Source organism: Simochromis diagramma, unplaced genomic scaffold (assembly GCF_900408965.1).
Source record: "Simochromis diagramma unplaced genomic scaffold, fSimDia1.1 OVJJ01000055.1, whole genome shotgun sequence".
Taxonomy (NCBI): domain Eukaryota; kingdom Metazoa; phylum Chordata; class Actinopteri; order Cichliformes; family Cichlidae; genus Simochromis; species Simochromis diagramma.
The window spans coordinates 512,760-533,467 of NW_024387070.1; the positions used below are offsets into that span (position 1 = coordinate 512,760).

The 20,708-nt window shown below is 45.3% G+C and overlaps 1 protein-coding gene across 6 annotated transcripts in view; it reads left to right on the forward strand.

Annotated features, from left to right (window-relative positions):
• Positions 1 to 20,708, forward strand: part of ttn.1 (titin, tandem duplicate 1) — a 172,806-nt gene that overhangs the window by 20,255 nt on the left and 131,843 nt on the right. For 5 of the 6 annotated variants that reach the window (XM_040045355.1, XM_040045357.1, XM_040045351.1 and 2 more), the window contains exons 28-56: positions 47 to 307; positions 784 to 1,047; positions 1,190 to 1,450; positions 1,548 to 1,808; positions 2,228 to 2,488; positions 3,120 to 3,261; positions 3,359 to 3,527; positions 3,791 to 4,022; positions 4,250 to 4,534; positions 4,620 to 4,739; positions 4,878 to 5,066; positions 6,299 to 6,802; positions 7,095 to 7,598; positions 7,933 to 7,977; positions 8,333 to 11,998; positions 14,300 to 14,578; positions 14,786 to 15,352; positions 15,565 to 15,846; positions 15,923 to 16,201; positions 16,287 to 16,568; positions 16,649 to 16,927; positions 17,020 to 17,307; positions 17,417 to 17,695; positions 17,803 to 18,084; positions 18,824 to 19,102; positions 19,220 to 19,498; positions 19,624 to 19,902; positions 19,990 to 20,277; positions 20,366 to 20,644. In XM_040045355.1, the coding sequence (XP_039901289.1) occupies positions 47 to 307; positions 784 to 1,047; positions 1,190 to 1,450; positions 1,548 to 1,808; positions 2,228 to 2,488; positions 3,120 to 3,261; positions 3,359 to 3,527; positions 3,791 to 4,022; positions 4,250 to 4,534; positions 4,620 to 4,739; positions 4,878 to 5,066; positions 6,299 to 6,802; positions 7,095 to 7,598; positions 7,933 to 7,977; positions 8,333 to 11,998; positions 14,300 to 14,578; positions 14,786 to 15,352; positions 15,565 to 15,846; positions 15,923 to 16,201; positions 16,287 to 16,568; positions 16,649 to 16,927; positions 17,020 to 17,307; positions 17,417 to 17,695; positions 17,803 to 18,084; positions 18,824 to 19,102; positions 19,220 to 19,498; positions 19,624 to 19,902; positions 19,990 to 20,277; positions 20,366 to 20,644 (11,385 nt within the window). The remainder of the gene's footprint in view (positions 1 to 46; positions 308 to 783; positions 1,048 to 1,189; positions 1,451 to 1,547; positions 1,809 to 2,227; positions 2,489 to 3,119; positions 3,262 to 3,358; positions 3,528 to 3,790; positions 4,023 to 4,249; positions 4,535 to 4,619; positions 4,740 to 4,877; positions 5,067 to 6,298; positions 6,803 to 7,094; positions 7,599 to 7,932; positions 7,978 to 8,332; positions 11,999 to 14,299; positions 14,579 to 14,785; positions 15,353 to 15,564; positions 15,847 to 15,922; positions 16,202 to 16,286; positions 16,569 to 16,648; positions 16,928 to 17,019; positions 17,308 to 17,416; positions 17,696 to 17,802; positions 18,085 to 18,823; positions 19,103 to 19,219; positions 19,499 to 19,623; positions 19,903 to 19,989; positions 20,278 to 20,365; positions 20,645 to 20,708) is intronic. The other variant, XM_040045356.1, reaches the window with a different exon arrangement.

Genomic DNA, 20,708 nt, shown 5'->3' on the forward strand with positions numbered 1-20,708 from the left:
GAAGATTTCTGTCACCAGGCAGTAACTGGCTATCTCCTGTCCCCAGGTGGTGCCATTAAGAAGCCCCTACATGATTTGGTGGTAGCTGACTCCCAGACCGCTGTGCTGCAGTGTGAAGTTGCTAACCCATCCGCAGAGGGCAAGTGGCTAAAAGACGGTCAGCCTGTTGACTTCAACGAGAACGTGCTGAGCGAGGTGGACGGTGCTGTCAGACGCCTCGTTATCATCATCACTAAGGCCACTGACGTTGGAGAGTACACTTACCAGGTCGCCACCTCCAAGACCTCAGCCAACCTGAAAGTCGAGGGTAGGTCCAGCTTTCCATGGAAACACACACGTAGATCATACAGCCAATGCGGATCAGGAGGTTAGGAAGCTGAATTTGTTTGTGAAGGTGCTTAAAGTGTTTCTTTGAACATGGGCTGCCTCTTTATTCATGTCCAGTCCAGTTTTCAGAGCAATTATATTTTTCTTTCTTATGTCTCTTCACTGATATGAAGAAATATTGTGTCAACACATAACAGACAACTGAGCAAAGAACCAGTTTGCAGTTGTTACCAGCGACCTGCCATAAAAACACACCATTTGTTGACTCTATGAGTGCAGACATTTCTTCCAAATGATCGAATGATACTTTAAATTTAAATCATTTAGATCTAGTCTGCTGACTCGTACCTGCCCACAGCAGCAACCACAAAGACCCACCCTGTGAGAGTTTAATTCTGGACTCAGCCACTTCACTTGTTTAACTGTTACCTTGCCTCTTGGTGTTTTTCTCCACAGCTGTCAAAGTCAAGAAGACCCTGAAGAACCTGAATGTAGTCCAGACTCAAGAAGCCACGTTCAGCCTTGAACTGACCCATGAGGATGTAAGGGGAGCACAGTGGATCAAGAATGGCGTTGAGATCCAGCCCAGTGATAAATATGAAATCGGTATTGAAGGCACACTTCACACATTGAAGGTCAAGAACTGCAGCACACAGGATGAGTCTGTTTACTCCTTCAAACTGGGAAAACTGTCTGCAAGTGCCAGACTCAATGTGGAAAGTAAGTATTAACTATTGATTTTGGAATAAAACACAAAAAGCTTTTTGGCTCGGTGCCTACAAGGTTGGGAAATTTACCTAAACCACATGGGACCTCTAGATTCCTAAAGCTTTTTACCAACAGAAGACCTCTTTTCCCACAGCCATTAAGATCCTGAAGAAGCCAAAGGATGTGACAGCACTGTCAGGAGCAACAATTGTATTTGAAGTTGGCATCTCAGAGGATGACATCCCAGTGAAATGGATGTTCAATGACAAAGACCTGGTGTCTGACGAGCGCTACAGCATCGTCTCTGAGAAGAAGAACCACAAGCTGATTGTCCACGACGTGGACGACAGCGTGCAGGGCAACTACATTGCTGTCATAGGACACCTGCAGTGCAGCGCTCACCTCATTGTTGAGTGTAAGCATTATCATATCAGTAGTTTTTGGACGTAAAAGATGCTAAAACACAGGCCAAGGTCACGTTAGGACTAAACATGTCTGTATTTTACTCTTAGCTCTACGTGTCACAAGGCCCATGAAAAACGTGGAGGTCACAGAGACTCAGGTGGCCACATTTGAATGTGAAGTTTCTCACTTCAATGTCCCGTCCACCTGGCTGAGGGATGGTGTGGAGATTGAGATGAGTGAGAAGTTCAGGATTGTGGTTCAAGGGAAACTCCATCAGCTGAAGATCATGAACACCAGCAATGAAGACTCTGCAGAGTACACCTTTGTCTGTGGGAACGACCGCGTCTCTGCAACGCTAACCGTTAACCGTAAGTTACCATCAGTGAAACTTAAACCTTTAGATTTACAATGTATCAATTCATCAATTCGTTCTTCAGAGACGTTTCACATGTTGCCAAATCATTACAATGTATCAAACCATGAAATGTCTTTAAGTAACTTTAATTGGATTCTTTCATTTCTCCTCTGAGTTGGAAATCTAAACATTTTTGTTACTAAAAAAAAGAAATAATTAGCACATTCAGATTTTCTAATTGGATATTTATGACAAATTATAAGTATAAGCCACTTTCAATTACTTTGTAGTTTAAGGTGAAAACTCTAACAACTAAATAACCGATCAGATGTTTGCACTAAGGATGAAGTTACAGATTAAAAAACACAACTTTGTATTCTTCACTGTACTTAAACATCTCTTCAAACTTATTATCACTTTGCTGTTTTCCAGCTATTCTGATCACAACGATGCTTGAAGACCTGAACGCTCAGGAGAAGGACACGGTCACATTTGAGGTGAATGTGAACTACGAGGGAATAACGTACAAGTGGCTGAAGAACGGCGTGGAGATCCGCTCTACGGACCGCTGCCAGGCTCGCTGCAAACAGCTCACTCACTCTCTGAGCATCAGGAATGTTCACTTTGGAGACAGTGCCGAGTACACCTTCATGGCTGGCTCTGCAGTCACTTCAGCTAAACTTCACGTTGAGGGTAAAATGCTTTGATTCTAATTTAACTTTTCAATTGACTTTTCACATTAGATGTTTTTGGACTCCATCAACTTCAAATAAAATTATTTCAACACCTCACCGTGTTTTAGCTGGTTTTTAAATGTGTGTGTCTGTCGTTTGCCTGTACAACCATCTCCGTTACCCCTGAAAGACATTTAGAACTTACTGAAAGACTCTTAAAGCTACTCTAATGGACTATCACGAGTAACTCTGAAATAACCAGCAGAATCTAACACATTTGACATGTAGACTCACTCACAGGACACTTTGAACTTTTCAAAGGACTTCTGGAAACTCCCCAAATAAGTTGATCCTCGTTAATGCCATAGGAACGCATACACGATTCTTTCTGTCACTACTAGAACCTCTAAAAGGTACCCTTCAGACCTTTTCTTACGGCCATTAATATTACTAATAGACATTTAAAACTGTGAACGTCCAAACTTCCCCAAGGACTCCTTGAATCTTGTTCTTAGTAGTACCTCCTCAATGAGGAAGAAAACCTTGCAGAGGACGACTAGAGCCTCTGGGCTGATGAGTGATTTGTTTCCATAAGGTCAGACACACTGATAGATGTAGGTAAAGTAACTGTATCTATGTCCCTGTTTTAGCCCGTGTGGTTGAATTCACCAAACACCTGCGGGACCTGAAGATCACAGAGAAGAAGAGGGCAACATTTGAATGTGAAGTTTCTGAACCGAACATCCAGGTGATGTGGATGAAAGATGGTCAGGAGCTGGAGCTGTCCGACAGGTAGAGTCCTTGATAGTCAGTTGTGGGAACAGTTACTGAGTTTTACCAACATAGGGATCAACTCTTAAACCTTCTACACCTTCTTTGTTTGCTACAGGTACAAAATGACATCGGACCAGTTTGTGCACCGTCTGGTTCTGCCCTCTGTGCGTCTGTCGGACGCCGGTGAATACACCGCTGTGGCCGGTTCAAGCATGTCCAAGGGCCACCTGGCAGTCGAGGGAAGGGATGTCAGAATCTCAGAGCCAGCCACCAGGGACATCACGGTAAGATTAGGTGGTAGACTCCATAAAAATGCACCAAATCCTGGGATTTTCATACTGTCTGTCAGTTTATGTGTGACGATGACAGAAATATTTTTCAGACTTTATGATCTTTGAGAGCACACACTGCCGATCATTTAATATATTCTTTTTCAGATATTTTGTCCCACAGGAAGAGATTTCTTAATAATTGTGACAATGATTATTTTTTTAGAAATACTAGAAGGACGTTTCTGGTGTTGAGCTAATCATGTGGTGTTTTTCAGGTTGTTGAGAAGCAGAGAGCCACTTTTGAGTTTGAGGTGAATGAGGATGATGTAGAAGGTCACTGGCTGAGAAATGGAGTGGAGCTCCAGTTCACTGTGGAGGAGAGGTTCAATTATGCCACCATCAGGAAGCTCCACCGTCTCACCATCTCTGAGACCTTCAGGAGCGATGCTGGAGAGTACACCTTTTTAGCCGGCAAAAACAGGAGCTCTGTGAACCTCCACGTCAGATGTAAGAGCTCCAGTCCTGCATCAGTCCAGCACTGCTTTCCTTCTTTGCGTGAAAAACCACTGGACAGTTTCTGAAAATAAAAGTGAAAAGCTTAAAAATGATACTTGTACTGTTTAAATGTATCTGTTTTTAAATCTAATCTTTACTTTCTTCTATTATCATCAAAGTATTCTTTGACCAGAGGACCAAGCAGAGTATTAACCTTTCTTTCTTCTACTTTCCTTCAGTGCCAGAGCCACCTCAGATCATCCGGGAGATGCAGCCCCAAACCGCGATCTCGGGCAGGTCAGTTCGCTTCTCGACACAGGTGAGCGGCCTTCCTCAGCCTCAGGTGTTCTGGTACAAAGATTCTGAGGTTCTGTCCACGAGCTACAAGTGCAAGTTTCTCCATGATGGAGATGAGCATACGCTGCTGCTGCTTGAAGTCTTCCCTGAAGATGCAGGCATCTATAGCTGCGAGGCCAAAAACAACTACGGAGAGGTGACGAGCTCTGCATCTCTCACTGTGGAAGGTACATATGGAGTGTTTTATTGGAATTATGAATTATTAGCCACCAAATCGAGTGATGACTTACGGTGTCTTTGTCTTTTCTGCAGTTCCGGAGGTGGTTGAAGCCGTGGCTCAGGTTTCCCCTCCAGTCCTCATCGCTCCCATGAGGGACCTGCTGATCTCAGAAGGACATCCTGCCCAGTTCCAGTGCAGTGTCTCTGGGGAAGGTATTGACCGTTACTCGCCTCCTTTACTGTCATACGGCATTTTAAATACTCATTGACCATAAATCCTCTCGCAGCTGTCATCAGTATGGTGTGCCGTAAACGGTTTTTCCTGACTATGAGAAAACACTTTCTCTCCAGATCTGCAGATTTCTTGGTTCTGCAATGACAGAGAGATCAAACAGTCGGACATCTTCAGGATGTCTCATTATGATGACACCTGCCTGCTGGAGATTTCCCGAGTTCTCCCCAGCCTTGAAGGAGAGTACTCGTGTGTTGCTACAAATTTGGCAGGAATGGTCACATGTGCCGCCACTCTGAATATTGATGGTGAGTTCAGCAGACGTTCGCATACTAATTGGATAAAACTGACAGGCTCTTACTGCACGTTCATCAGCTGCCAAGAAGGCCCTAAGTCGGTGCATGTTCCTCACAGGATTGATTTTAATTTTAGAATATCATGTGGATTTCCTGTAAGACAAGGGCTGATATGTATAACGTCCAACGTATCGAGAACCGATAGTCAAAGTTTAACAGCACTCACTGACTACGGTGATATAATGATGGCAGCATGTAAGCACGTTCTGATTGGCCAGGTGTGCTTTAAGTCTCCTTTCATCCCTCCGGAGCCATGGGAGCGTGTTACACAAGAAGTTTACTTACTGGCAAAACATAAAAGGAAGCATCTATTAGCAAGCAAAGCAACCTTAACTGAGCCAATAGAAAGATGCATGGTTCAGCCGGGGGAAGTGGCAAGCATGTCAGCTGTACTGGAGATCAACGCTGCTGGCTGCACAAAGATTTTCCTTTTCTTTTAATATCCTCGTGGAGGATAGAGCCTAGCTTAGCATTCACAAATAAAACTGTTCAATGTGTAAAAACATTTAAAATGTCGATTCAGGACAGATCAACTCTCCTGCAGCTGTCAGCGGCTAGCACTGACGCCACGTCAGCTCTTATACCGTCGTGGGGAAAACCATGAGCCCTGCTCATGTTACAGTCACTGTGTGCATGACGTCTCCTGGATCTTTGTGCAACCAGCCCTTGGACTGGAACGATTTTCCAGCCACTCCATCAAACTCAGATTTCATACTTTCAGTGCGATGATGTGAGAAACTGACTCGTTTCTGTGAGCATGCAGCTGCTCCACACTGAATCTGCTCTTATCCTCACTGGAAGCATCATCTTAAAGGTCTCTTTGCAATGCATGACGTCTTCTCTCCAACACAAACAGTATTAATGGTCTTTATTGCGAGACTGGAGTTTTCATGTCAGAGGAATGCCGCATGGTTCAGCCACTGCTGGACTTTGGAAATGTTCCTCACACTCAAGCACGGACGTGATCGCTGGCTGTGTTTTTCTGTTTGTTGTTGTTCTGTTCCAGTCAAGCTTGCATGATTGACAGCGGACACCCACCACTGTCCACTCCCTCACTCATCATTATTGATCCTCAACGCGCCACTCCCACTGCACTGTTGGCAACAGGCTGTGACAGTAACCTGGAGAAATCCGTAGAGTGATGATGTGTTGACCTAATTCTTCTACTCTTTCTTATTGCCCAGATAAAAAAGCCTTAGCTAGCGTGTCAAGCACTGGGGCTGAGGCTAAGCTATTTCAGAGACTGGAGGCTCAGAGTGAGAGTTTCAGCTCTCTGTCAGTGGGACAAACAGCCCACAGTGTTGAGTTTACTGAGACGATCACCGAGAGCTCCTCTGTGTCTTGGAGCACGATTGAGATAAGCTCGATGGAGAGGAGCTCTGAGAGCAGCTTTGACTTCAAACTCTCAGCCAGCCCGAAGCTGCTGATGGAAATGAGCGATGTCCGAGTGAAAAGTGGTGAAATGGCAGAGTTCAGCTGCTCATTCGACGGCCAGCCCTTCTCCGGGGTGGTATGGGAACATAACGGCGAGAGCCTGGTGGACACCGAGCGGGTGAGAAGCTCTCAGAGCGGTGGCTTTTTGTCCCTGGTCATCCAGGGCGTCGGTGTGGCGGACCAGGGCACGTACCGCTGCACCGCTACCAACGAACATGGCCACAACAGCTCCTCTGCTCAGCTCACTGTTGAAGGTGGTTAATCTTTCTTTTTTTATCAGCTTGTCTCTCCATCTGGTCCATCCCACCTTTCCAGCTGCTCCTCCCGCTTAGTGCTCCCCCACCCCCATGACTTAATATTTAATATGTTATCCTGTAACCTCTTGTAGTGTAATAAAATAACAAACCCTAGTCCAGTTTATCCTCCCCTCCTGTCAGCTTCGCTACGCTAACCTCATCATTCATCCTATTAACCCTTTAGCATTTAGAGTCATGGCCATGTACTCTGTGACCCCTAATTACTTTTCCTAACTCTATTCTTACCCAGCTAAAGAAGCAAATCTCAAAGCAGAAACCCCCATCCCTACCGATTCAGTGCGCAAAGTGTTACAGGCACACAGGGAGAGCCCTAGAGATCCCTCTGACCAAGACAAGCAGGAGGTGGTGGAGAAGCCAGGACCATCACCTCCATCTTCCCAGAGACCTCACAGCCTCATCAGCCTGTTGTATTTCCCTGACGTCGTGCCTAATGAATACCAAGGTCATCGCCCTTCCAGCTGCCCCGACTTCCTGATCAAACTCCCCCCTGAGCTGCTGATCAGAAACAAAGGCAGTGGCTCCCTGAATTGCGTCGTGAAGGGGCTTCCCACTGCGTTTGTCATTTGGCTTTACAACCAGTTGAATGCTGAGGAAACTGTGTGTTACTCTGTGAAAAATCAAGACCCCTCAAGCTGTATAAAAGTTAACAATGTGGGACCTGGAAAAGGGGGCTCTTACGTTTGCAAAAATATCAGCTCAGCCGGAGATGCTGAGCGCAGCACAGTGACGAAAGGTTGGCATCTGCATGCTTTTGGTCCTTCTGCTCGCTAAGGCTTCTTTACACCACTCATTCACACTGCTCTTCACCCACACAGCCAGCAGAGGCACACTTCTTCACAGGGTGACAACACTTCTTCAACGAGGTCATAACCACTGTGTGCTCACACCACTTAGTGTTTGAAAAAAAGCCCAGCGGTGCTGCACACTAAGAGACCAAACGGGAGCATGCACAAACGTCAGTTAAACGAAACAAAAAAGGGATGGATGCACGAGCCACCACTGGTTCTAACAGTCTCCCGGGAATCTTTAGGAATGTTTTTAATTTGTGAACATCTGTGTCTTTACAGTAACTACAGAGGAGAAGGTGACTCAGGTCCAGGAGGAGATAAAAGGTAAATATGGCTTTTATCGTGATGTCTCCATCCTTGGTCTTAGTTGTTTTTGTTCTTTGTCTACAGGTTGTGTTGGTAAGAAGTTCAAGGGCACTTTTACGAGTTTACTTTGATAACTGAACCAAGTTCAGAGTGGACTCGGGACTTTTATTATCTGACTCTGATCATGTAGAATTAGTTTTGATTGAGGAACAAGTCTTTGAATCCTGGATGCAGCGTTATAGAAGTTTTTAGTCAAACATGTAAAACACTGCTCCTGTACTGAAGATGAATTGAACTGCAGTTTTCCTGTTTTCAGCAGACTGTACTGTGGTTGGAGTGTGAGGCTGATTTAACCTGTGATTATTCCACTCAGTCTTCTCTAGCTCAGCCGTCACAGTGGAAGAGGAAACCCAGGAGTCATACTTCACTGGCATAAAGTTAGCAGACAAAACCAAAACACTTGAACTCGAACCAGAGTCTAAACGCTTCTCCAGCACTTTGGAAAAGAAAAAGGAAAAACCAGTTTTCCTCAGTGAACTTTCTCCGGCAGCTGTGACTGTCGGAGAAACGGCTACGTTTACCGTCAGAGTGTCCGGCTTCCCTAAGCCCACCGTCCAGTGGTTTCACAACGGGCACACTATAACCAGTTCATCCGTGTATACATTTATTCACGAACACGATGAGTACAGCTTGGTGATTAACACAGTTCACAGGGAATGTGAAGGAGAGTACTCCTGCACGGTCAGCAACAGATTTGGCCAGTCAACCTGCACTTCCTACCTGCACGTTCAGGTGAAGGAGCCAGAAAAGCAGGAAAGAGCCGCGGAGAGAACATTTGCAGTGACTGGTAAGCGCCCAGAATTCACTAAAACTATAGAATCTCTTCAGCGGCAGGAGGGGGCTCAGGGTGTCTTCAGTTACACTGTGACTGGAGATCCTCTCCCTGAGGTCCAGTGGCTTAAAGGCACTTCCCACATCCAGCCTAGTGGGTTCTGTATCATTGTGAACAACCCGGATGGATCCGGGTTTATTAACATTAAGGGTGTCAAACAGGAGCACAGCGGCATTTACACCTGTAAGGCCTCAAACCAGTACGGGGAAGCCTCCTGTACTGCAGAGCTGCTGGTGTTCAGGGAGAAAGCTCAGGAAGAGGACACGTTAGTACAGAAAACACAAGGTTTGACGATATCGATGGCAGAACAAACCGCAGAACTCAGATTTCACCAGGAAAGATCCCGGTCTGAACACATGATCTATACCATTAGTACTGGAGACCGACAGATTATTCCCAGTGAAGAGGTGGAAACGCTCAGAGAGCTCAGCATCTCTTCTGCCACCCTTCATCGTGAGCAGCTTACCCACCAGGCAGCGGTGCTGCAGTCCCATGAAATAGAGGAGAGGGTTTCATTAGCCCCCAGCCATCCACCTCAGGTCTCAGCTGTCCCTGTTAAACAGCATCACGTGGCTGCTTTCTTATCCTCAGTCCAGGAGAGACAAAAGATCACAGCGCAGCACTCTGAACGGATTCTCAGCCCCGAGGTGGTTGAGCTGGAGTCAGCCAAAGAGCAACCGCCCAAGCTCGTGTCAGCTACGTCTGAGGAGGTCCTTCCCCTCAGCACGGTGAGAGCTGAGGCACTGATAGGTCAGAGTCCAGAACACGTAAAGACCTCCAGCGAGCCGAGGCAACTTGTTACTAGTCACCAGGTCGAGCTCGCTGTACCTATCGCTGATGAAATCTCAGAAGACATGCACAGACAAGAGGAGGAGAGGAGCTTCAGAGTCACAGAGGGGGTAAAGATTTTATACTCGGCTCAGTATGCAGGACAGCTTCAACTTACAGAAGGACACACTGAGCATCTTCCAGCTTTAGATGCAGACATTAAAGGTTCAGCTGGCAAAGAGCAGCCGAAACCAGTGGTAGCACCAGTGAGTGAAGCCAGAGTGGCTTTATCCAAAGAGCAAAAGCTTGAAACACAAAGACCAGAGCAGGAGAGCATTACCCCGTGCAAAGACATGGTTTATAATTCAGCTGTACAGACCGAAGAGAAATATGAGCTCTGTGCTGATCAAACAGGACAAGTGCCACATGGGGCATTTTCTGTAAGTGTGCAGCCACAGCAGGAGGGAGAACAGCTTCTGAATCTGCAGGTTATCAGTGATCAGGATGTTTTACTGTGTGAGGGAAGGTTGAGCAGTGAAAAACCTCCAACAGAACAAGCAGAAGCGAGCAAAAGTCCGACTTTGCTGCATTCAGTGACTCAAGAAGAACAGAGGACTGTAGTTTGTGAGGCAGCTTCAGAATTCGAAACAAAGATGAACGCCACCTCTGTCCAGCCAAAGCAAGAGTTGGTGCAACCAAAACGCCTTCAGTCGGTCCATTCTCTAACAGTTTTACCAAAAGAAGGCATACTCGCTGTCACCAAACCTGACCAGCAGGTGGCAGCACAGAAGCTGGAAAAGGCTAGATGGCATGCAGCTACCTCAGAAGAGAGAATGGAGGTCACTGCGGATTACCACAAAGATCTTGACATGTCTGCGATCAGCGCTCGACCACAGCCGCGTACTGAGTCCAGGCCTCTGCGCAGCCTTGCTGTGTCCTCCCAGCCCATGCAGCTCCCAAAAGAGACTCCTTTTGTTACGAGCGTCACGCAACAGCGAGCATTAGTCCAGAAAGAGGATTACTGGAATATCATGCAGTCTTTGATCATCACAAACAATCAAAGTCTGGAAGAGGGTCACACTACTAGCTTCGAAACTGATGAAAAATTTAAGCCTGAGATTAAAGTTGAGGCCAAGATACCAAAAAAGCCAGTTTTCATAGAAGAAAAAGCTATGGCCACCGAAAGCTGCACTATCTTAGAGGCGGCTGAGGGGGACTTTGCAGTCCAGATCCAGGAAGGTCAGTCGGTCCGACAGTCAGTGTTTCTAGAAGAAAAACAAGTCATCGTAGGAGAGCGGTCGAGTGAGATTGGTAAATTGGAGGGCTCCGCGGTCAGTGTTAAGACACAGCCTAAAGGGTTTCTTTTTGTCCCAGAGGCTCAGGATGCTCTGACTCTACCTAAGGAACTGAATTTCATCATTTATGCCCCCAAACCATCTAGTTTGAATGTACGACATCAGCTCAGAGATGCTCTTCACTCAGCTGTGGCCAGTAATCCACCAGTTTTACTGGCTGATGTTGTTGGAAGACTAGAGGCAGCGGAGGTCCATGAGGTCAAGGTTCAGAGAGAGCCCAGGCAGGCTGCATGTTCCTATCTTATCACATCTCCAGGTTCCCCCCTGGAGATCACGCTGACTTTTGAAGGTGATTACCCTCAGACAGCTGACCTTAGGCATGAACTCCAGGTAGCTTTGCATGCTATGGTTTCCCAAGAACAGCCGAGTCTTACATCAGAGCAGCCGGGCACCATGCACACTGATACGCCTCAAAAAGTGCAGGTCAGCTCAGTGTCCTCCAAGGAGGTGTTGTCTTCTGTGGTGGACTCTGTGGTGGTGGCAGAGAGCGCAGGCAGTTTACTTCCTGCTGTATCTCAGTCTGCAGCTCTGACGACAGAAGCCAGGGCTTCCTTTCAAAGTGCGACACTTCAGAGCCAAACCGAGGTCCACGAGTCCAAGAGCAGCAGGACGGTTAGATCAGAGAAGGACGGCACAGTATGCCAGGCTGAACAGCATGTGGACATTTTTGTCCACAGAGAAACTAGAGAGGAATATCTTTCAGAGGCAATCATGATCAGTGAGTCTTCGGACAGTATCACTGATTATCCCGTCATCGTAGATGTTCTGGAGGATGTCTGTGCTGAGGAAAATGGCAAGGCTGTGCTTACTGCCAGTGTTAAATATGTCACCAAAGTTAGCTGGTTTTTCAATGGGAAGCTGGTGAAATCTGGCAAAGAGTTCAAGTGTTTTAAAGACCGTGACACATACACACTAGTTATTGACAACGTTGTCAAAGACCGCCATCAAGGAGAGTATGTCTGTGAGGCTGAGAATGAAGTCGGCAAGACGACGACATCTTCGAGGCTGACTGTGGTGCCACGAGGTTTGATGATGGGAAATTCTTTGATATCATCATCATCCACTAACTTCACGCTAGGGCTGCTCAATTAATCGAATTTTAATCTCGATTACGATCTGGGCTTTCAACGATCATTAAAAATGACTGAGCCGATTATTAGCCCCTCCCTCGTGCTTTACTCTCGCGCTGCTCCGTGTGGCAAATCGAGCGCACCTCTCAGCATTTCGAACACCCATCACAACAATAAGAGGACCCGAGGGAAGCTCGGAAAGCTAAGCAGAAGTTATTTGGAGAGGAGAGTGACTGCCGTTGGTGGAAAAGAGAGGTATAAAAACTTCAGTGGTGTGGAAACATTATGGGTTCAGTCAGACGTGGATCAAGTAGACACAGTGTGTAAACTTTGCTACGGTGTCGTAGCTGCACCACAGAGCAACACTGCAAAGTTCACTAAACATAGATGTTTACATTTTTCATTTGTTTCTTATATTGCAAACATTTGCACTGTTATCAGTATTTGCACACTGTTTTATATTATTTTTTAAAGTCATTATTCAATACATTGTTATTGTTAACCCTTTAAAGCCGGTCAGAGCAGCACGCTCCGTTTTGCGTAACTATTTTTAAATCCCTGTAGAACCTGAACCGTGTAAGCTAGCGCAATAATTTGTTTTGCATATGAATCCGGAGGAGTTGTACTTACATCTTATGCCATCAGCTTGTCCTCGGTCACGGTTTCCTTCCACATAAAGTTTTGCAAAAATTGCATAAAAAGCGCTTGCAGGAACAAAAACATAATATTCCAGAAACACGCTTTGCCGATCCGATCAGCTGTTCATAACACTTCCCACATTGAACAAGACGTCAACGCAAACTATCGCATGTACGTCATTTCCTGCCCGAAACAGGAAGTGACGTCATTTTCGCGGAAAATGTATTTCTTTTACTTGTAGGCCTTAAAAGCCTATACTGGTGTTTTTATAAGTCAAGTTTGACTCTATACTTTTCTGAATAGTTTCTGGGATGCTTGGAACTCGAATTGCACTGCTGGAAATAGTTTATTTTGATGCACCTGCTGTTTTCTTTGCAAATTTGCATCATAGGATTGTTTTTTGTTTTTCCTGCAGTATATAAAAATTGCTGTATCTCCAAAAAAAAACTATGAAGACACTCAAAATAAATTTCCTGTGGTGGGAAACTATTTTTTGCAACTTTTTTGTATTTAAAGTTTTGAAGGATAAACCTCTTAAATTTTCAATTTTTTTGTAGTTTATTGCACTTTTTTGCAATTTATGTCGTTACTATGGACTTAATGCATACATATTATTAAAATATGGGCTATAACAGTTGTATTGATGTATAGCAACTACTATGGCACTACAGCATGTAAAAAAATAATATAAGCTCTGGTGGACTTGGTTCTATGGTAGGTCTTAAAGGGTTAAATAAATATCGTCAAATAATCGAGATCTCAATTTCAGTGAAAATAATCGTGATTATCATTTTTGCCATAATCGAGCAGCCCTACTTCACGCTGTGGTGAACGTCTGCTGTCTGCAAACCTCAACCAAAACTCAAAGTTTAGGAAATGAGCACAAAGGCAGAACTGAAAATGGCTTACAGCAGGGGTCCCAAAGTCACGGCCTGTAAAACTGACGAACGTGTGCACTTATGTCTGCATTTTTATTTTGTTAAATACGAACACAATGATAGCAGAAGTGCTGCCACATGTGTGGGCAGACAGACCAGTGACGCCTCATTGAACTACGAAATAAACAAAATTAGTGAGGAAAAAACGCCTCGTTATAAAATACTTGAAATTTTGAAAAACAAACATTTTCAGAAGTATTTGTGGGAGTTTGCTTGTTTGCTTTTCTTGTTCCACTTCAACACTAAGGTGGCCGTCCAATGAGAGGACGCTGCCAGCCCACAGCTCATTTACCTTCGAGACACCTGGCGTGCAGTTTTTTTCAAAAGAAAAGCATTTGGACTTTGAGGCTTTCAGCAGACAGCAGTGACATGATCACATCCCACTCCATCTACTCCTCTACAGCCTTCACAGCCAAGCAGTCTCCTTTGACCACATGCCTTTAATCATTCATGTTTGCATGCCTTCTCTCCTTTTGTCGTCACAGACTTCCTGTTCATCACTTCAGCCTGTTCATTTTTTCTCCTCCACTTTCATCCCACCATAACTTTGTGTGTCGCTTTCCGTCCCAGGTTCACTTCATCACCGTCTCCAGTACAAACACTAATTTTTGTTTCATTTCAGCACCTTCTGCGTATTCACATGTTCTTGTTGCCTTTTTCTCTCTTTTGCAAACACAGTGAAGCCTGTGTTCAGGAACAGAATCGTCCCAGTGGAGATAAACATCGGCAGCTCTGCCAAGTTTGAATGTGAAACTGAGGACGCTCCAAACGTGAGCTTCAAGTGGTTCAAAGAAGGACACCCCATCAAAGAGGGTGAAAAGTGCAGGATTATCAGTCGCTTCAGCTCTTCCTCCCTGGAGCTTCTGAGGACAACCAAGGATGACAGTGGTGAATACACCTGCAAGGCGTCCAATCAGCACGGCAGTGATGAATGCTCCGCCTCCCTCAGTGTCACAGGTAAGAGCAGTGCATTTTTCCTTCTTCTTGGCTGGTTGAGTTTGGAACTCATGTTGTTTTCATTCCCCTCCGAGGGGATGAATGGCGCGTTTTCGTCTTTGTGCTGGCGTTTTGTTTGTGCAATTGTTTCTTGCCCTGTTGGTTTGATTTCGGTTAAGGTAAAACTTATTAACACTGATTTGTTTCTCTTCTTCTTAATCCCTGTAGAACAATTTCCTCCTGTCTTTATAAGTAAGCCTGACCCTCAGACTGTGTATGTTGGAAAGAGGGCTGTAATGCAGTGTGTAATAGCAGGAACTGCTCCTCTGAATGTTGTCTGGCTTAAAGACAACCAGGCCTTACCCAAAGTGCCCGCACACTACCAGAGCTCTTGTGAAAAGAATAAGCACACTCTTGAGATACCCAGTGTTGAGGCAGCTGACAGCGGGCTTTATGTGTGCAAGGTATCTAACAAAGCTGGGACAGCTGAGTGCCACACGGAGCTGTGTGTTATCGATAAACCCAACTTTGTAAGGCCCCTGGGTTCAGTCGCCGCTGTGGTCGGAGCTGCTCTGCACCTTGAGTGTCAGGTGGATGAGGACACTGGAGTAACTGTCAGCTGGACCAGAGATGGCAGAAAAGTCCACCAGTCTCCCGACTGTAAACTGTTGTTTGAGGATAAGACAGTTACTCTTGATATCCTAAAGACCACACTGAAAGATTGCGGAAATTATGTGTGTACAGTGGCAAACGAAGCCGGCAGTGCGTCTTGCTCCACCACGGTGAAGGTACAAGGTAAGAGCTATCTAGTTAAGTTTCAGGGAAACTGCAGCATTTGTAACTTTTGCAAATCTGCAGTCCTGGAAGTTAACACAGTTCAATTCTCTGGTGTCCATTTTAGATGATAGACAGCGACTTAAATCTCTCCTCTTTCATTGCGTGGTTGCTGTTTTTAAATGCAGTCTTTGACTTCACAATAGCTCTTTGTTAACCACACACCTCTGCAGAGCCACCGGTCTTTGTAAAGCGGCTGGAAGCCACAACGATTTGGAAGCAGGGCAGCACCGCTCGCCTGCAGTGCACTGTCAAAGGATCTCCCGAACTCCACAGCACCTGGTTCTTGAATAACAGTGAGCTGTCCACTGGTGGCAGACACGCTGTCGGTCTGAAGGACGGTGTCGCCACTCTCGAGATACACGATGTCCTGTTGACTGACAGTGGAAACTACACCTGTGAGGTTCTCAACGAGTGCGGGTGTGAAAGCTGCAGCATTAAAGTAACAGTGAAAGGTGTGTCGAGTTTTTGGCAACAAAAGGCCCAAGTCTGTGCAAAAACACATATAACCGAACTGTGTGTTCCCTTTAGAACCTCCGTCATTCAGAAAGGAGTTACTGTCCACCGAGGCAGTCAGAGGATCGGTAGCTGTGCTGGAGTGTGAGATTGCAGGCTCTGCACCGCTCGAAGTGTCTTGGAAAAAGAATAAGAAACGCCTGTCCTCAGATAAGAAGTACAGCATAGTGTCACAGGGATCGCTGGCCTCTCTGGAGATCCAGTCCTTTGAGAGCGCTGATACTGGTGAATACGAATGTGTCGTATCCAACGAGGTTGGGTCAGCAACCTCAAAGTCAGTACTTAAACAAAAAGGTTAGTGGTGTAAAAAAGGACTTTCATTACAGCGTCCCACAGTCTGGCAGGTGTTGACATTATGATACCAATCGTGTTATTTCAGAGCCACCTGTGTTCTCAAAGAGGATTGAGAGCGCTACAGCAGTTCTGGGAAATACAGTGAAATTACAGGGAACCCTGAAAGGTTCAGTTCCCATCACCATTAAATGGATGAAAGACTCTGAGCTCCTCAGAGATGATGATCCCAACATCAAAATGTCCTTTGTGAACAACATCACTAGTGTTTCCTTCTCATCTGTTGAGCTGAAGCATGGTGGGAAGTATACTTGTCTCGCTGAAAATGAGGCAGGACAGCAAAAATGTGAAGCTATCTTAACTATTCAAGGTTAGAAAACATTCCCATTACAAATGTCTTCAGAGTTCAGATCTAACTGTTTGTTAAGTGTAAAATTCAATGTGTTTTAGAACCTGCTCGGATTTTAGAGAAAGCAGCCTCCATCAGCGTGACTGCAGGCGACTCTGCCACGCTGGAGTGCACCATCTCTGGAAGCCCTGAACTCAAAGTGAAATGGTTCAAAGACGGCAAGGAGATGATCGGTGGTCGTAAATATAAAATAGCAGTTAAGGAGAACACTGCCATTTTAAAGATTCTCGCAGCAGATAAAGGCGACACTTCCGAGTACAAGATGGAAGTGTCCAATAAAGTTGGAAAAGACGAGTGCACGTGCTCGGTTACAGTTATAGGTCGGTTTTAGTCAATAAAACATCATTAATATCAATTTGTCCGATCAGCACAAGTGGAGCTTGTAATATGTTTGATATACTTCCCTACACAGATCGTGCAGTTCCCCCGTCCTTCACCAAAACTCTAAAGAAAGTGAATGGGAGCATTGGCAGTAATATCACGTTGGATTGCAGGCTTGCTGGATCTCAGCCGATGGCTCTGTCTTGGTACAAAGACAATAAAGAAATCCACAGCGATGCAAAATATAAGCTTGATTTCAGTGAGAGTACAGCCTCTGTGACAATAACTGGCCTGGATCAGAGCGATGGTGGAGTTTATACATGCAAAGCTTCTAATGATGCTGGAGAAAAAGAAACCAGTGGTACTCTTTCCATCAAAGGTCAGAGAAGCTGCATTACCTCAAGTTAAGCGGTAGCCATTAGAGATCAGCACAGGCTTAGTGACAGGGTGTGAACTGATCTGCTGTATTTCTTCCCAAATGCCTCCAGAACCTCCAGCTTTTACCTCGAAACCTGAATCTCTTGATGCATCCCCGGGATCAAACGTTGTCTTAAAGTCTGACTTTACGGGATCGGCTCCACTTACCGTTAAATGGTTCAGAGAGGAGAAAGAGATTTTCACTGGGGGAAAGTATTTCATAAAGAAAGACTCTTCTTCCAGCTCCCTGGAACTTCATTCTGTGAAACCCAGTGACTCTGCCAAATACACATGCCAAGTATCCAACGACGCTGGGAAGGTTGACTGCACTGCAGCGCTCTTCATAAAAGGTGCAGAAAAGCTGCTGCTTTCGTTCTTTCTTTAAAAAGTGTTAAAAAGCTGTTTTCCTTTAATTAACCTCTTTATCGCATCTATAATTGTTACTCTTGATTTACAGAAGCCCCAACATTTACGATGAAGCTTGAACCTTCAAAGCTGCTGAAAACAGGACAACCTCTGGAGTTGTCCTGCAAAGTGCAGGGCACTCCTGTTATTACTGTCACATGGTTTAAAAATGGCTCAGAAATGGTTTCAGACCGCAGACACAACATGACCTTCGACGGCTCGTTGGCCACTCTGGAGGTTGAGAGTTGCTCTGTAGAGGATAGTGCAGATTACGTCTGTGTGGCATCCAGCGAGGCCGGCAGGGAGCAGTGCAGCAGCTCAGTAACAGTGAAAGGTTGGTTCACTCTTCACCGGTCAAAGACTCCGTTTCCAACACCAAGATTAAACCTGGTTCAAGACGCAGGTCTTCATCTAGGTTTAGTTTGTGAAACTTGCTAATTGATTTTACTCTTGTTGCTGTCCTCAAACTTTACATTTGTTTCCATCTAAAGTCTGGTCCACATGGTTTTCTCACATGTTCGGTGCTGCATGCATTAAATGGACGTCAGTGCAGGGTTTAGTTACTCTCCATCAAAGCAGAGACTCCCAGTAACAGTATATTTGTAAGAAGCTAGGAGGGGTTTACTGGGGGTTTCTGGCCTGACTGTTGGTGTAAATGGTTGTCAGCCATGTTATTAACAGCTGACCTTTTCGTACAGATGTTTAATGGACAGACTGCATTAACTGACAGTGTGAACTTGTGTTTTGAATATGCCGTGCCATGCTAACCCTATAAATTAAAAATAAAGAGCCAAGCAGGTTATTCAAATGCTCTGAAATGTTCATGTTTTATGAGCGTGCGTTGGCCCTTTGCCTCAGCAGATGGTCTAAAGAAATAAACCCATGACACATTACCTGTAACCCAAGGATTACCAGTCATTTAAAAACCACTGTCTGCTACAGGTTCACTGTTACTCAGAAAACCTAGAAACTAGAGTTTAAAGGCTAAATGAACTCTGTGGACCAGACTTCCCACATCAGACTAGAATTATTTCTTCATGCCTGTAAATGTAATTTTATTCTCTGTTTTGTAGAGCCTCCATTGTTTGTGAGGCCTTTTGAATCAGCTGAGCTTGTTACGGAGTCTGAGATTATCTTGGAAGCAATCGTTTCAGGTTCCCCTCCATTTGAAATAAGCTGCTTCCTCAACGATAAGCTGATCAGAAATGACAAAAGACATAAAATCAGTGTGGAAAATGATACAATCACTCTTCAGATCTCACACTGTGAGGCCGGAGACGAAGGAACGTACAAGTGCACTGTTTCAAACGATGTTGGGGAGACATCTTGCTCTTGCCAGATTTCTCTAAAAGGTTTGTGGCGGGAGAGTTTGCCTCGCTGCATGCGTCCACTTTCATTGCAAAGGTTTAGGATTTCAGTTTCATTTAGACTGCCTGTGAATGATGACAACATATGTGTTTTCTCACTAGAACCACCATCATTTGTTCAAAGACTAAAGGATATGTCCTGTATTGTGGGCTCTGAAATCTCCATGAAGTGTATGTTGTCTGGGTCACTTCCCATGACTTTGTCCTGGATCAAGGACGATCGTGAGCTTACGGAAGACGAGCATTTTAAGATGTCCTGTGAAACCAAAAGTGCCATGTTGAATTTGAAAAATGCTCAGTTGTCACATGGCGGGAAATATGTCTGTCAGGCGCAGAATAAAGCCGGGACCCAGAGATGTGCCGCGGTGCTCATAGTGACAGGTTTGTACGATGTTCGTGGGTCTCAATCGTCCGCTTTTGCCTTTGTGTCGAGCTTGCCGCTTCATCTGTCGCATGCAGCGCAGTGATCAAAACTAAGTTACCTTTGAATCATTTTGTTATCGCAGAGCCAGCAAGTATTTCAGAGCACCCAAAGTCCATCAGTGTAACCCATGGCGACCCAGCCAGACTTGAATGCAGGTTTTCAGGCACTAAACCGCTGAAGGTCAGATGGCTTAAGGCGGGAAAGGAGCTGCCGTCAGGACAGAGATACAGAATACAGAGCACAGACACGAGCTCTGTGCTCAAGATGATAAAAACAGAGAAGAGCGACGGCGGTGACTACACTGTCGAGGTTTCAAATGTTGCTGGGCACAGTTCGTGTGACGCATCAGTCACAGTCTTAGGTCGGTTTGCCCAAAGCTTTGTTGAATCTGTTTGCAGTTCTTTCTACAGTCACCCTGACAATGTTTTTTTCAACTTGTATGTAATAGATCAGATTATTAAACCGTCCTTCACAAGGAAGCTGACAGAGACTGAAGGTATAAAAGGATCGTGTGCTCATCTAGAGTGCCTCGTGTCTGGTTCTCTGCCGATGACGATACAGTGGTACAAAGATGAAACAGAGATCCAGACTTGTCAAAAATATAAATGCACGTTTTTCGAAAATGTTGCTTTCCTGGAAATCGGCTGTCTCGACAGTAGAGACAGTGGGAGCTACACTTGTGTGGCTGAAAACGAGGCAGGATCTGCCCAGTGCTCCGGGATTTTGTCTGTTAAAGGTTTGATCTCATGCATCATCAGTATTTTTTCATAGTTTTTTACAGACTTGTGTTGTATGACAGCATTTTGGGGTTTTTCCACCAACAGAAGCACCACGCATTCTTGAAAAACCGGACTCCAAGAATGCGTTGCCTGGATCAAAGGTTAGGTTTACTCTTCGTGTCTCTGGCACACCTCCGCTCGCCATCAAATGGTTTAAAAACAAAAAAGAAATCCTTCCGAGTGCCGAGTGCTCTGTAATCAAAGACAACACTTCAAGCTCCCTAGAGCTCTTCTCTGCCAAAACCTCTGACTCTGGAGAGTATGTCTGTGAAGTTCAGAACGCTGTGGGCTCCGCTTCATGCAAGGCAGCGCTCTTTGTAAAAGGTTAATATTGGAGCTTCATCCTTTTTCTTCACTTTGAAAATGATGACCGTCTTTAAGTCGCTTC